The 17,646-nt window shown below is 32.1% G+C and overlaps 1 protein-coding gene across 1 annotated transcript; it reads left to right on the forward strand.

Moving 5' to 3' along the window:
- Positions 1-623: 623 nt before the first annotated feature.
- Positions 624-16,832, forward strand: LOC107445949 (uncharacterized). Its single transcript, XM_016060469.4, has 3 exons — positions 624-875; positions 14,144-14,265; positions 16,558-16,832. Exons 1-3 carry the CDS (start codon positions 770-772, stop codon positions 16,723-16,725), a joined length of 396 nt encoding a protein of 131 aa, XP_015915955.1. The 5' UTR covers positions 624-769; the 3' UTR covers positions 16,726-16,832.
- Positions 16,833-17,646: the final 814 nt, after the last annotated feature.

The raw sequence follows: 17,646 nt of genomic DNA on the forward strand, positions 1-17,646 counted from the left end.
AAATTAATACTTCAATTGTATGAACCGAAAATTATCAAAAATAGTAGTTTAACTCAATACTTATTACTGAATCATCAACAACTACAGATACAAGTGAACATTCTGCACCGGCACAAAAATAATCAACATCCCAGTAAATAAATCAGTATGGAAGATTTCAGTGATGCATAGCAACATGCGCAAACACTTATTAAGATATTTTGTCCCTTGAGTATTCTAAATAGGTTATAAGTGGGAGGTAGAAAATACTGCATTCCATAGAATTATGCAAATATTAAGTATTCTATTCCCAGAAGATAATAGGATTTCCGTTCTGTGTCGCGAAACTAATTTTATTATTCGACCTGAATTAAAGCAACTCAAGCAATCTGCATGTACAAGGGGAGGAGTTTTGGACCATCTTCTGCTACCAACAGAGCGTGATCTGAATAACTAAACACTTTTTCATCAACTTTCTAGATCAATAGTCGAGATTTTCTTGCGAATTTTTACTGTTTTCTACAGATGTGAAGCCTTTCGTGCACTCAGTATACTCCTAAAGAAAAGGACCACACCCAAGGTTTTGTACGACGTGATTACAAGTTTCTTTTTTCTTTTTCTTTTTTAAGACCTGGTGACAATGGCACGACATCCACAGTCACCATGGCCTACTAGGACGCTGCCCTATTGTTCAGAATAAATTGGTTTAGTCTTAGAACATCTTGGTGTAAACATGTTCGTCTGATGACACTATCCAGTTTTCTCTCCGTACTGTTACATTTAATCATGAATGCTTAAGCAATTTTTTTTGCTTTTAAGATATAAGATGGTAGCGCCTTCGTTATTTTGGATAGTTTTAATTTTTCTTTGTAGTATTTTACAAGTAAGCTATGCAGGTAAGTCAACCATTTTAATTAGATATATTAAAAAAAAAACTAAAACAGATATTTCTTTCGAATTGATCAGTCCTTGAGAACTGATTATAAAAATACAAGTGTCTTTCAAGAAGCAATCAAACCACGATTTCTTCGCATAATAAAGTAAAAATTATAGCAATATAGACATTTCATAGAAGAGAGGAGTTGTTTTACTTTGTTGTATTTTTAAATATGTACATAAGTTTATTATTCTGTTTAAAAAATTATATGAAAAATTATATTAAAATAGATATTTATTTTGTTTTATGAGCGTCGTTTACGGTGGGAACGGGGAGTATATGTACCCCTCAATAATTAGAAATCTCTAAAAGTTCCCCTCAATACTTCAATCAAATAAAAAAAAATATGAACCATCATTGATTAAAATGCATCAATCACGAGAAAGAGATAAAAATAATTAATCTTTTTACAAATATTTAGCCGACATAAGAATTTTATTTTTATGTGAGAAATTTAGAGGGTTGTTGTGATTGTGCATTTCAATTTCGTCCATTTCAAAAATGGACCCTTGTGACGCCCATTATTGTTTAGTTTGTTTTATTTTATAATTGATTAAAAATATATAAATTTTTAACCGAGGTATTTTTTTTTAAAGAGACGTTACCCACTGACTCTCAATGAGATTTATTCCCCCAACAGAGTAAAATCTCTATAAAAACATCTTTAAAAAACATGTTGACGTTTCAGAAATAAGAATGAAAACTTAATTATAATAATAAAGTTAGAATAATTAATAGAAGAATAAAAAACTAACTCTGTTTCCACTAGTCTTGGAAAAATTTAATTTTGGTAGTAAATTCTCGCTGATTCTAGTAGAAATTTACTTTTTTAAGATATTAATTTAGCAATTAGAAGCATGATCGGGGACAATTTTCATATAGCGGTGGAAGCAAATTAATAAAGTTGCCGAAGTCATTTTTTTTTCAAAGCCATTCTTGATTTCAAAGTAATTTTTAATATCTAAGTCATTTTTAATGTGAAAGTAATTTTTTCTATGTCATTTTTAATTTCAGTCATTTATTTTTTTAAACTTATGATGTCAGTTGCCCCCGCCCCCCCCCAGAAAGTCACATACTCGGACAATACATCTTTGAAAGAATTATACGAGCTCTTCCAATTCTATTACAAAGCTTTGGTTCCTCTTCGTCCAACTGCATAAAAACATCTTTAAAAAAACATCTTGACGTTTTAGAAATAATAATAAAAACTTAATAATAATAGAGTAAGAATAATTAATAAAAGAATAAAAAACTTACTCAGTGTTTCCACTAGTCTAAGAAAAATTTAATTTTGGTAGTAAATTCTCGCTAACCCTAGTAGAAATTTACTTTTTTAAGATATTATTTTAACAATAAATATAATAGGGGACAATTTTCATATAGGTACCTATAGTGGTGAACACAAATTAATTAAGTTGTCCAAGTCATTTTCTTAGACTAATAGTATTACATTTCTTAAAATCCTTAGAAATTTTTTTAAATTTAACTTTCTCAGCCCAAATAAATAAATAAACTGATTCTAGCCCAAAATTCCTCACAAAAATAGTTGCAAGAAAACACCAGGGCTGAAAGTAAGATGGGAAAAAAAAGAAGCTGATAGCAAAATCATTTCAATTATAGCTAGCTTTCGTAAGGAGTAAAATAAGCTCTTAAGTTCTTAATTGATTAGTAGTGACAATAATGATTAGTCTGACAACTAATCATTATTGTGTCAGAGGCTCGATTCTCCGTAGTTTCAGAAAATATTTTTCGGAAAGATAGCAAGAGTATAGTATTTATATTTTAATAAAAAATACTATACTCTTACTATAGAATAAAAGGAATTTTGTCCACCACTAAAAGCAAGTAATTTAAACAGATACATATAAGGTCTTATAGACGAGTGCTTAACTTCGTAAATTGTAATAATTTTTTTTTTTAAAATCTATTTCAAAAAATTCTACTTTAGTGCACTACCATTAGTCGATAAAATAGAATGTTTTGAAGTTATAAAGTTTTTCTTTATAAGTGCAATTCAAAAAAAGTACATTTTATACAAAAAAAAATTTAAAATATTAGATTTAAAATATTAATTCTTTTGATTCGTGTTTGGACTCATTCTTTTGAAGGAGAAAAAATAAAAAGGAAACAATACTTCACTTATCTGTATAACATTGAAAATATGCAAATAAGAGGAATAAAAAAAGAAGTACCCAATTTGATGCATTTCGTATATGTCTATAACTTAAAATTTTTACAAACTTGCCACTTGTAAAACACGTTTATAATTTCTATACTATCAATCCGATCCATTAATCGGGATTAGTCTCATTTAATTCAGCCTGAAAAATGATATTAGAAAAAAAAAAAATACCTCACTTGCTTATTCAGAAAAAATTTAGATCTCCCCCCTCCATCAAATCATTCTTATATCTTTCACAAAGAGGAAGAGTNATCAGTCCTTAAGAACTGATTATAAAAATACAAGTGTCTTTCAAGAAGCAATCAAACCACGATTTCTTCGCATAATAAAGTAAAAATTATAGCAATATAGACATTTCATAGAAGAGAGGAGTTGTTTTACTTTGTTGTATTTTTAAATATGTACATAAGTTTATTATTCTGTTTAAAAAATTATATGAAAAATTATATTAAAATAGATATTTATTTTGTTTTATGAGCGTCGTTTACGGTGGGAACGGGGAGTATATGTACCCCTCAATAATTAGAAATCTCTAAAAGTTCCCCTCAATACTTCAATCAAATAAAAAAAAATATGAACCATCATTGATTAAAATGCATCAATCACGAGAAAGAGATAAAAGTAATTAATCTTTTTACAAATATTTAGCCGACATAAGAATTTTATTTTTATGTGAGAAATTTAGAGGGTTGTTGTGATTGTGCATTTCAATTTCGTCCATTTCAAAAATGGACCCTTGTGACGCCCATTATTGTTTAGTTTGTTTTATTTTATAATTGATTAAAAATATATAAATTTTTAACCGAGGAATTTTTTTTAAGGAGACATTACCCACTGACTCTCTATGAGATTTATTCCCCCAACAGAGTAAAATCTGTATAAAAACATTTTTAAAAAACATGCTGACGTTTTAGAAATAAGAATGAAAACTTGATAATAATAATAAAGTAGGAATAATTAATAGAAGAATAAAAAACTAACTCTGTTTCCACTAGTTTTTGAAAAATTTAATTTTGGTAGCAAATTCTTGCTAATCCTAGTAGAAATTTACTTCCTTAAGATATTAATTTAACAATTAGAAGCACGACAGGGAACAATTTTTATGTAGTTACACATATAGCGGTGGACGCAAATTAATCGAAGTCATTTTTTTTTCAAAGTCATTCTTGATTTCAAAGTAATTTTTAATATCTAAGTCATTTTTAACGTGAAAGTAATTTTTTCTATGTCATTTCTAATTTCAGTCATTTTCTTTTCAAACTTATGATGTCAGTTTTTTTCTCTTACCTAAGTCATATACTCGGACAATACATCTTTGAAGGAATTATGCGAGCACTTTCAATTCTATTGCAAAACTTTGGTTCCTCCTCTTCGTCAAACTGTATAAAAACATCTTTAAAAAAACATTTTGATGTTTTAGAAATAATAATAAAAACTTAATAATAATAAAGTAAGAATAATTAATAGAAGTATAAAAAATTTACTCAGTGTTTCCACTAGTCTTAGAAAAATTTAACTTTGGTAGTAAATTCTCGCTAGCCCTAGTAGAAATTTACGTTTTTAAGATATTATTTTGACAATTAGGAGTATGATAGAGGACAATTTTCATATAGTTACCTATAGTGGTGAACACAAATTTATTAAGTTGTCGTAGTCATTTTCTTCGGCTAATATTATTACATTGCTTAAAATCTTAGAAATTTTTTTAAATTTAACTTTTACAGCCCAAACAAATAAATAAACTGATTCTTGCCCAAAATTCCTCACAAAAATAGTTGTAAGAAAACACCAGGGCTGAAAGTAAAATGGAAAAAAAAAAGAAACTGATAACAAAATCATTTCAATTATAGCTAGCTTTCGTAAGGAGTAAAATAAGCTCTTAAGTTCTTAATTACAAACTAATCATTATTGTGTCAGAGACTCGATTCTCTGTAGTTTCAGAAAATATTTTTCGGAAAGAAAGCAAGAGTATAGTATTTATATTTTAATAAAAAATACTATACTCTTACTATAGAATAAAAGGAATTTTGTCCACCACTAAAAGCAAGTAATTTAAACAGATACATATCAGGTCTTATAGACGTGTGCTTAACTTCGTAAATTGTAATAATTTTTTTCTTTTTTTAAAATCTGTTTAAAAAAACTCTACTTTAGTTCACTACCATTAGTCGATAAAACAGAATGTTTTGAAGTTATAAAGTTTTTCTTTATAAGTGCAATTCGAAAAAAGTACATTTTATACAAAAAAAAAAGAACTTTTAAAATATTAGATTTAAAATATTAACTCTTTTGATTCGTGTTTGGACTCATTCTATTGAAGGAGAACAAATACACTCTATAACAAAAAAATCGACGCACCAAGAAGGAATTGTCCGATTGAAACGAAAATTGGTGGATAGGAAGACAAAATGATTAAAATTTCAATGATTAAAATTTCAGAACAATTGAATAATTTATTGCAGAGTTACAGTAACAAGTTCAATAAGGTATTGACCTGCCTCTTGCCTGGATACAAGCTGTCACACGGCGTGGCATAGACCGATATCCCGGATGGTCTCTTGCGGTATTTCCTGCCAAATTCGATCCAATTGTCGAACGAGGTCATCAATATTCCGTGCCAGATGCAATCGCCTTCCCATCATATCCCAGACATGCTCGATGGGAGAGAGATCTGGTGAGCAGGCCAAGGAAGAGTTTGACAAGCTTGCAGACAGTTCATAGCAACACGTGCCGTATGTGGTCTAGCATTGTCCTGCTGAAAAACTAGCAAAAGGAACGGTAGCAAAACAGGTCTTAGGATGTCGTCGACGTACCGCTGTGCAAGTGTACCTCTAATGACGACCAAAGGGGTCCAGCTGTCAAAGGAAATGGCACCCCTGACCATAATGTCCTGTTGAGGGCCGGTGTGGCGTGCAATAGTGAAGGCAGGATCCCCCTTCTGCCCTGTGCGTCTCCAAACACGTCTTTGATGATCGTCAGGACACAGTTGGAAGCGGGATTCGTCGCTAAAGACTATACGTCCCCCGTCGGCATCATTCCAGCATGATCGAGCAAAAACATTCATGCATGCGAAATTTCAAAGCAATCGGATGATTGCTTCTTGGTGCGTCGATTTTTTTGTTATAGAGTGTAAAAAGGAAACAATACTTCACTCACAATTCAATATGCAAATAAGAGGGATAAAAAAAGAAGTACCAAATTGGTACTTTTCGTACATATACTTATATATGTCTGTAACTTCCAATTTTTACTAACTTGCCACTTGTAAAACACGCTTATAATTTCTATAATATCAATTTGATCAATCAAAATTAGCCTCATTTAATTTAGCCTGAAAAATTATATTTGAAAAAAAAAATTCCTCACGTGCTTGTTCAGAAAAAAATTCAGATCTCCCCTCAATTAAATCACTATAATTTCCTTCCCAAAAGGGGAAGCGCGCTGAGGAGAATTGAGGAGTTTTCAAGCTTAATTTATAATAGCATAAGAAAACTTTTTGAAAAAAAAATCATGGTTATTAATTTAAAGAGAAAAAGTCTATAATTTTACTGTCTATAATTTGAAAAGTCTATATTTATAATTTAAAAAAATATATACGAGTATGGAAAAATTTTGGGAATGATTTTTTAATGCTTCGGTGAATACAATAAGAAATTTTGTTTCGTTGTTGTTGTTTCTAATGACACTTGGGGCCCCATGGGTTTTTTCTAGTCAAACGAAGGAGCTTTTTTCGTTCACAAGAGAGTACGGCTTGGGTGAAAGTGCTACTAAGTTCAGAACCCCTTCAAAAGATGACCCCACCATTTACTCGTGAGGTCACTTCCGAAATTTAGACATAGATCTGAAAGGTGAAAATATTTTTCTCCAGATAACTGCGTTCATGATACCGCTCAGCGACTGACCAAAGGACTTGTAGTTCCACAGATTTTACGAGCACATACATCGCATGCACTGAGTAGGTCTTTCTTATATTTTCTTATATCCATCGTTGTGAACAGCCGACCCAATTTTTGCGTTTACGACTACAAAGGTTCAACGCCGTAGCCTTGTAATTTTGAACCCAATCCAGAAGACAAGGGAACTCCTGGATCAAGTATTGGGAGAAATTTTGCCTTCGTGGAGGACTTTTTGATGGAACTAACCCGTATTTGAGTTACATGGAGAGGAAGACCACGAGAACCTCCCTCGGTAAGCCTGACGGTAAAGGGACTCTAACACATGGTCCGTCTACCACTGAGGATATTTCACGTCAGCACTGTGGTCGGTGCAAGCCAGATGCGGATTCGTATCAACCAGCCAGGATTCGAACTCGGTTCACCTCATTGGAAGGCGAACGCTCTATCCCTTGAGCCATCGCCGCTCACTGAGTAGGTTTTAGCGTCTTTGAGGATTAAACCCGCCGGTACTGCCTGACCGAAGACTATGACTGAAGTTCGATGCTCTAAATACCGTGCTACCCCGCCCTGCAAAAATCGTGAATGTAAGAAGTTGTGAAAAGATTTTTTTTGGATACCGTGTTGAGGTTTCAGTTATAGTGGGTAATGCAATAGGTATAGTCGAATCATTTAAATTTTGAAAAGCAAAGATTAACAAAAATAGGTAAAAACATTGATATCTCATTCACTAAAGAATTGATAATGATAGTTTGACGGTATCACTTTTTCTTCCAAATTTCGTCACCCTGATAAATTCAAATGATACATAATAATGGACTAAAAAAATAAAAAAAATCATTGACGTCGTTAATTTTATTATTAACTAAAACATCCACCATGCCGTGCCTATTTGTGTGAACTAGATAAGCTAGCTAAACTAATCATATGGTTATTATTGCGTGCTGTAGTTCATAATTGCGGTTATTTTCGTTTGAAGGTTGAGAGACCATTAAACTCGTGGATGGCAGCCAAAAAATTGTGATTAGTACTTTAAAAAGTTCGAAAAGCAGATACGTACAGTTTCGCAATAAGATAATTGTATTGCCGTTTCGTGCATTCTCTCTTAACAATAAATTTTAATGATTCTTTCTTTCTCTTACAATTTTTTTTGTTGCTGAAAAAAATGATTAAAAAAATTCGTGCCTCATTAATTCGTGCCTCATTAATTCATTGTCAAATGTAAGGGATAGAAACAAAAATCCTCTGTGATATTTCCCTATCTATTTTAATCTCTATTTATAATTATTATTAATTTGTTAGGTTGTCATTAAAATCTAATTTAAGTAGCGTTAAATTTAAGTAGTACAATGAGCCAAAAAAAGAAATGAAATGGATCACCCTGAAAAACTGTTGATCTAATGTTCGGATCTTCACATTCTGGGACTCAATCTTAATGGTTTGAAGGGGTGACCTCAAGCATGCAAATTAATTAGCGCAGACGATATTTCAAGTTGCAAAACCAGACACATAAACGTACTTTGCCCGAATAAATCTACCTTTTTACTCAACGGATTTGGATTTTTACTACCAAAATATAGGGTGCAGCAGCAATCTGCTGAGTATGGTCCCCGTAGTTTGGTTAGGACAGCGATTTAGTTTGGGCCCCTTTAATGTTAATTTTACTTTTTGCCTTATCTCGAGGACTTTTTAAGAGAATTTAAAAATTTTTGGACACACTTATTAAATTCTTTTATCCGAAGAAAATTCCAACCAAAACTTTTCTTAAATAATAATAATTTTTTATTATTTTATTTAATAAATTTTTTTAATTGAAAGAGATAAAAATTTTTACGTCATTTTAAAGTACATAATTTTACATGGCAAAATACAAAATTTGTGCGAAATCGGTCTTATAGTTCCTGAGATATCGAAATTTTACTTACTTACTTACTTATCCTCTACGTGCCTTAGGGCACTCAAGGCCTCCAGCATATCCCTCCAACGCCTCCTGTCTCTAGCAACAGATCTTGCTTCCTCCCAGCCAGATATTCTACATTCTTTTAATTCGCCCCAAAATATGCGCTGGATGGTAAATCTGGGTCTTCCTCTTGTTCTTTTACCATCAGGGGCCCATGTAAGCGCAACAGATGTAATTTTTTCTTTGGGCATTCTAAGGATATGTCCGAGCCAGCTCCATCTTCGTTTTTTAATTTCATCTTCTATTGTTTTTATTTTAGCTTTCTTTAATAGATTTTGTCTTGATACTTTGTAAGGTCAGAAAATTTTAAAAATAAATCTTAAACATTTGTTTTGAAAGGTTTCTAATTTTTGTATTTTGATCTTGGTCTGTTTCCAGGTTTCTGCACCATATAATAGTACTGCTCTAACAATAGCTTTGTAAACAACTATTTTTGTCTTTATTTCAATATTTGACTCTCTCCAAAATTTATGTAATCCCTTAAAACATGCTTTGATTATTCTCTGTCTAATATCTTCACTACTTCCACCTTTTTTTTTTTTTTTTATCTACAATGGAACCTAAATAGCTAAATGACTCTATGTCATCTATTTCGTGATTTTCGATTTTAATTTTGTCATTTTTCTTTTGATTTATTCTCATTAATTTAGTTTTCTTCTTGTTTATGAATAAACCTACACTATTTGAATATTTGTTGAATTTGTCTATTTTAAGCTGAAGGTCTGTACATTTGGATGAAAAAAGTACGATGTCATCAGCAAAATCAAGGTCTTCTAAAGTAGTTATGAAATTCCACCTTATTCCTCTTTTTTCATCTTTCAAGCTGTTTTATCGAAATTTTAAGAAGTCGTATATTTAAAATCCGATTTCGCTTGAACTATACAACCGATTTTGCCGTATTAAAAATTCGATATCTCAGGAACTATTAAACCGATCCTTATTTTTGGCTTTGGCTCACCCCTACTTAAAATATACTAACATTGTTTCTATAGCAACCGTTATCCACCAGACACAGTGACAGTGACTGTTCTGAGGACAGACTGTACCTACTCTTTTTCCTCTCACCCGCACCTCTCAGCTTTTCTTTGTGTGTTGCGGAGATGGTGATTTGTTGTAATTTGTGCGTGCTTGTAACAGTTTCGTCTCTCAGTGCTATCGGTCATTGTTAAAATCTAGTTATTTGTTTTAGTAATTCTGATATTTTAGTAATACAAGGTTTTATTGTGTTTTTGGTAAGTATACGCTTCCTTAAAGATACCATTTGATTTTCATTTTTTCTTTATCATGCCAAATTGTAAGAGTAGGAAAATATATGAAGGAAACAGAACATTGAGTGGGAATTACATTATTTCTTTACTCCCGTGAAAGTCAAAATAGTGTGTTTATCGTGCAATACAGTTTTGGCTATTTTGCAGAAAGCTAATGCAAATAAACACTATTTGAGTGACAAAGAACATAATATTTGAATTAAAAAAGTGAATCTCGGTAAATAGTAGTTATTCCGCCGAAGACTCTCAGTGTAGTAAATGGTGACTGATGCACGTTAAATCTGTCGAGTCGCCAAGTCTTCCATGTTCCCATAACAAATCAATAACTCTGAGGGGAGATAGCCTGGTCGGTAGGGCACTAGGCTCATGTCCAAGAGTTCGTCTGTTCGATTCCAGGCCGGCTGAAGACTCCCCGTGTAGTAAAATGGTGACTGATGCATGTTAAATCTGTCGAGTCGCAAAGTCCTCCATGTTCCCATAACAAATCTATACCTCTGGGGGTACTGATCCAGGAGTTCCCTTGTCTTCTGGATTGGCTCAAAATTACAAAGCTACGGCATTGGACATTAGTAGTCGTAAACCCAAAAATTGGGTCGGCTGTTCAACGGCGGATATAAAATATAAAATAAAATAGTAGTTATTGAAAAATACTAATAATTTATAAAAAATTATTAAATATTAATGATAAAGTAAGTTATTAAACTTAAGTAAATACAAAAATATTTTATATTGCAAATGTCTATCTCAATAAATGACTTAATGTTTTTTGCCTTATTCTATATAATGTAATAAAGTGATAAGACTTATACTAAAACCATAATTATTTCACATAAGTCGCATTTATAGGTATATCAACTTATGCGACTTTCTTTATCATTGCCTAATTAAAATGTGGCCTCTCATGGTAAAAAGGTTCTCTCAGCGCTAAGTATATCATTAGATTCATTTTACCTTTTTATAGAAGTGATAATAAATATTTTGAATTAATATTCTTGTTAAATATTTATGCCGAATTTCGATATATATATTTTTCCCAATGCCCACCCGGAGACTGACCTTTCGTCAATACAGGCATCTGAAGGGCAGGTTTGTTTGCCGCTCTTTCAGGGGACACAGTAAAGACATATGGTACAGAAAATGAAAAAACATCCATATCTTTCCCGGGATTCGAACCCAGAACCTTTTTGATGCAAAGACAGTTCCCTGACCCCTACACAGGCCAATTGGCGAATTTAAAAATATGATGAAATTAAAAAAATTGCTTTTTCTCATAAATTCAAATGTATGTATATTGAATATTTTTTTTTGCTATAAAAAAATCATCACTTCAGAAAAAGTAGAAATTCAGAACTGCCGACCCTGAAGGTTTAGACTTCCAAATATTTTATATCTTAGCACACAAAGTTGTATACCTGCCAACTTTTAATTTTTCCGCGGATGATTTTCCCCAGTGGTAGTAATGTTATTAAGTAAAAGCAGTTTTTGTAATATAGCAATTAAAAAGTTTTCGCAAATTAGGTCTTTACATACATTTTAAAATTATTTAAATATCCTGGTGGTGAAATGAATTTAAAAAACAAAAAACAAATATCAAAACATAAATATATTTTCCACTTTAATTATAACCTTGTTTTAATTATCACATTTATTTTAAGAACAGGGCGTAGTCCTTTGCTTTGATTTATGAATTGAGCGGATATTCGAAAAGAAACAAGAACAACTATAAGCGAAAAAAAATTTGTTGTACACTTCTAGTTCCAGATAGAACTCAACCTATTGATTTTTACTACAAATTCCGTGCTTCGTAGTGTTTTGACGCTTTACTATTCAGATATTAAAATATAGCTTTATTAACCATGCATAATGCATAACTGCCAATTTGTACAGCCGTTGAGAAATAATTTTCTTAGCTGTAGCAACATTAGCGTTTTGGCTTATTAAATCTAGAAGTTTAAAGTTTCAAAAAAAAATTTTAAGCTACCATGACGAATCAATAATTTTTTTAAAAAAATTTTTACGTTTATAGATATCTTAATAGTTTTGTTTTTAGATAATTCTTCCAAACTTAATTATTGTTTTACTACCATTTTGCAAAATCTTGAACAGCCGACCCAATTTTTGGGTTTACGACTACTAATGTTCAATTCCACAGCTTTGCAATTTTCAACCCAATCCAGAAGACAAAGGAACTCCTGGATCAAGTATTGGGAGAGATTTGCCTACTTGGAGGACTCTTTGATGGAACTAACTGTATGTGCGTTACGGAAATCTCCCACGGTTAGCCTGACGGTAAGAGGACTCCAACCCATGATTCGACTATCACTGAAGATATTTTACGTCAGCACTGTGGTTGGAGCAAGCCGGGATACGGAATTCGTTTCTACCAGCCATCGCTGGAATTCGAACCAGGTCACCTCATTGGAAGGCAAACACTCTGAATCATCACGGCTCGCTGCCAATTTATTTTATTTTATAACCGTCGTTGAACAGTCGACTGAATTCTTGTTTTACGATTTCAAATGTTCAAATCCGTATCCTTGCAATTTTGATCCCAATCCAGAAGTCAAGGGAGCTCCTGGATCAGTACCCCCAGAGGTATTGATTTGTTATGGGAACTTGGAGAACTTTTCAACGCAGACAGATTTAACGTGCACCAGTCACCATTTAATACACGGAGATTCTTCGGCTGGCTAGATTTGAACTCCCGTTCACACAAATACGAGTCCAACGCCCTACTAACCTGGCTATCCCGGCCCGATACCAATTTATTAAAACTTTTGCAGAAAGCGAGCAGTTGGCATCCCTGGAATTTCTTGTTCTTTCAAGTTTGAAGGCCTGCAAATTATCGCGTTCATCGTAAAACATTTTATAGGGTAGTAGACGATTGGAAACTAAATCTCTCTGAAATTGCTGTAATTATGCCAACATTTTTAAAAGCCTCGTCACAAATGAGCTGGAACTAAGTGGCGTTTCGTATGAACTTTCGATTCACGTAGAGCCGTAAAGATAAAGTTTAAATAAAAATTAGAAAGCAAAGAATTATATATTAAAACGTAAACTTAGATACCACTAGAAATTTTTTCGAAAAGCATAGAAAGTTGACAGACCTGAATTCGTCTTAAAAAAAAAAAGAAAAGAAAAAGGTTCTTGATTACCATAATTATAATCATCAAACTCAAAGACTGTGCTGGCACAACTTTTTCGCGAATCATTAAAAGTTCTGACATTGTGCATAGTATTATGCTTTAAATTTGATGCTTTAACATGTAATACTTGGTTCAACGAAGTTGAAGGAAAGTGTTCTTGAATGCTATATTTCATTTAATCTTTTGTGGAGTGTTTTGTTTCGAGATATTTTCTACGATTCACGCTCATATATATAGTTGTAGCAAAAGTTAAACTATAATGTTTGGTTTTTTATTTAATAATTTTTATTAAAAATGATTGTATATACCATAAACATTTAAGATCTTCAATTACAAACTAATGAGAACTAAAGTTAGAGGTAAGATCAGATGGTTTCACTGTGTGGAAGAGGGTTTCAATATCCTAAGAATCTCTAACTGGAGAACAATCGCAAAGAAAACAGCGAATGGAGGAAAGTTCTAGGGAAGGCTCTGGCCCTCAAAGGACTGTCATGCCAATAGAAAAAGACGAAAAAGTACATACCATAAAATCAAAACATTTGAAGAATATGTATACTTAAAACATCAAATGTGGGCTACCTTCAATAACCTTCTTTGCTTTGTAACCTTCCTTATTTTTTGATTTTGCTTTCACAGTAAACCAAAATTAAATGAGGAAAAATAAACACTTTCAAATTCAGTTTACCACATGAATTTTAGAATTCAAATAAACTATTTTGGTTTAATGTCCTTCTATTGAATAATTATTAACTGCACCCAACATATTTGTATTTTTCAGTTGACTGTTTCACTTGCAGTGTCGATTTCCGAAGCCAGCCTTTCGAACAAAACAATTCTTGCTTGTTTCCTACCAAGGATAACGAGAAAACACGATGCAGCGATTCCTCCAAATTTTGTCAAGTAAGTGACTGTGATTGAAAAATTGTGTTTTGAGTTGGGAAACTGTAAGAAACTTGACCAAAGAAATATAAGAAAATTATTTGAATGGTGGGAAATATATAGCCAATAGTTCACAATTTATCTACCATATTGATTTAAAAATTCATTAAAATTTGAGCTAAATCAGAGTATCTCAAAAATTGTTCTTTCAATTTAACTCAAATCTAGAATTCATAATTAAATCTTCTAGTATGCCCAAAGGTTGACCAAATGAAAAGTAAACACACATGACTGCGTTATAAAAGTAGCTACGTACGTGCGCAACAACGCCATTTTTCTTCGTGATAGCTTGAGATAGAGTAGTGCACTGCAAAACAAACATCTAGTGCATCGCAGACGTGGTGAATACGTTTAGTGCAGAGCAACGTGCAATAGTAAAATCTTTAGTAAAATGTAATACAGATATTAATCATCAAATGTTTACTATTTATATCGAATACTGTTAAAAACAAACGGCTGTGAACATGTAAATTATGTAAAATGTTTCGTGAAGAGCCGTTCACCAACATTATATTACTAAGGACCCAAGGTCAGCAAACGCCATGATCTCCCATAAACCAATTGCTTTTGTTGATTGAAATGATAAGAGATAATCAAAGAATTACGACTTGTGACATCTGATCAATATTATAGTCTGCTATAAATTAAGGAATGGTGGAATCACTTTCTGCCACTCACATTCATACAACTTGGGTTTTTACTGTTCCAGACGCATCCTTTTTAGCTCGACTTTACCTTCATTTTAAATACTCTCATGTAAATTATTAGTTAATCATTTATACTTAGTCTGCGTTGAGCTTTTCTGACCATCTTTTATAATCGTAAATGGTAAAGCGCATATACTTAACATTTTTGATATTAATGATGGTTAACAAACTTAAAATAATTGATTATCTTGTCTTATAACGTCAAGATTAAATAATTTTCTCTGAACCCTGAAGTCTTATAACAAATAATTTTCTCTGGCAACCCAAGGGATTCATTAAAAAGGGATAAACCCTCCTTACAGAACTGAAAGTCATTGAAACATTCCTCTTCAGTCATGGCATTTAAATTTAATAGAACGTACTCAATTCAGCGAATTTCTCTTGGTTGCCGTGGTTCTAAGAGCTCTTGTTCTAGACACATATTCAATTGATTGGGATGCCATACCATTATGCAAAGCACTGTCTATTGATTTGTCAATGTCATTTTGAAATAAGACAGAAGAAGAAATTCCTTAAAGCAGCAATAGGAGATGATAAGACAATTGCTTAAACGACTTGCAAAACGTGTATTTTCTTCAAATATGTTAAAGATTTCAGAGTGTACAAAATACTTGGTATTTTATGTAAATTTATGCTTTTTATTAATAGAAAGTATAAATGAGTGATTTCGATAAAAATAATTTAAAATTAAAATTCCTTTTAATGATTTATTTTTTTACACACTAAGGCAAATTAAGAAACAGGAAAAATAGTAATGGGATATTAAATGATTAATTAATTTTAGATATTGGAAATCGTGAGTCTGTGGCGTAACTACCACTACGATTATTAAACATCAATTCACTAGTATATAAGACATGCTAACTTGATTCAATCTTGAGGTACCTTTTGATAGATGAAGGTTGGCATTGTCTTGTGGTCTGTCCCCACATTGGTGACTTGCGGACGTGATATGATCACGCCTACTTCGATGGATGGCCCACATTTAACTGTTGACTTGCTAATTGTGATTGCGTCAACGTCCTCACCGGAATTTTATCAGGGATAGAATTCGATGAACTGATGCCACTAATTGCTGTATTTGTGAAAGACCGGGAGAGCTGGATTAAGGTCACCGGGTTTTGAGTTTTAGCCATGAGAGCTAAATTAAGTTCATGGTTGTTTGTGTGGTTACTCCTGTGTTGCTATTAGCAGTTGAATGAGTGCAGAAACCAGTTGTGTGTAAATGAGACTGAGAATCGACTTAAGGTTTTAAAATAAATGTTTTCATTTTGCTATTTAAGTTCAAAACATTTTATCACATTAATTTTCACCTGCAAACAAAAAGAATGTTTGAACGCTTTTATGGGGGGGGGGGGTGATACGACACGAATATCCTTTATCCATAATGAATGGCCATTTTCTTTTATCAACTGCAAGTCAACTGAATATGGAAGGGAAATTAATGGATTAGGCGCATTACTGACAAAAAGTTCTTCAATAACTTTTATGCCACATAATTTTTATGTGAACGTAATTGTTCAAAATTTCTTTCTTTTCTTTGCAGGGAGTTGTTACCAGAATAAATGGTGTCTTTGTCCAGCTACAGAGGACGTGCGAAACAGATTGTACGCAGATTTGTGTTGAAAAAGGATTCGGAATCGAAACAAGCGAGTGCAAATTTTGTTGCAACAAGAATCCGGATTGCGGAAAAGATGGATATGTTGTAGTATGAGAATGTATAATAAATTTTTACATTGATGGATCATTATATAGTGTAGGCGCAGTTTATTTTATATCTGATGTGCGCCGTCCTTAAAAGAATAAAAAATTATTCTCCGAGTTATGTCGTTTTTAATAACTTTCTGTAAATTATGAATAAGCATAGCACAATTTTGAATTCAACAGATTTTCAGTTTACGCCAATTTTTTTAAATTAAAGTGGTAGTATTTGCATAATTCTCACAGCAAAACACAGCTTTCAGCGGTTTGTCAAAATAATTACAGAGGTAACTAAATTATTATCATAAAATGTATTTCTTATAATTAAAAAATTAACATGAAATTTTCTTGAGCATTACAATAATTTGGTAGCTTAAATACGGATAGAAAAATCTGTAGCTAAATGGTGAAGACCTTTAAGAATTAAGTGAGTGATAAAGCATGAAAATTTCCATTTGCTTTGATGTTTAGTTAACTACCACTTTAATATCTTTGGCAGATTATTAAGAGCCCTTAAGATAAAGTAATAAAGCACAGCATCCATATACACCTGAAAAAATTAAAAAGCGGTAGCAATATTAAGATAAACAATTCACAATTTATTGTGTTTTCCTATTACTAGAATATTTTAATAACTATAAGTAAGTCTATCTTGATCGTTAGGCGATGGATTTGAATTTTTATCTCTTAAGTGAAAGTAAAGGCTACCAAAGGCTAATTTTTCAGTGGCTTCGTTGCAAAATTGTTACAAGTTCTTATTTTTCTTAAGTGCATGCGAGCCATGAAGTAAGAAGAAGGAAATAAATAAATAAACAAAAATTTATATAATTTAGCGAATTTTTGATTAAGTATTTTTTGGATTTTAAAAAATAATAAGAGGAGAGCACATAATATTTAGAGTTTTATCACTTTAAATAATTTGAATACTTGATTT

Source organism: Parasteatoda tepidariorum, chromosome 3 (assembly GCF_043381705.1).
Source record: "Parasteatoda tepidariorum isolate YZ-2023 chromosome 3, CAS_Ptep_4.0, whole genome shotgun sequence".
In the NCBI taxonomy this organism is placed as follows: domain Eukaryota; kingdom Metazoa; phylum Arthropoda; class Arachnida; order Araneae; family Theridiidae; genus Parasteatoda; species Parasteatoda tepidariorum.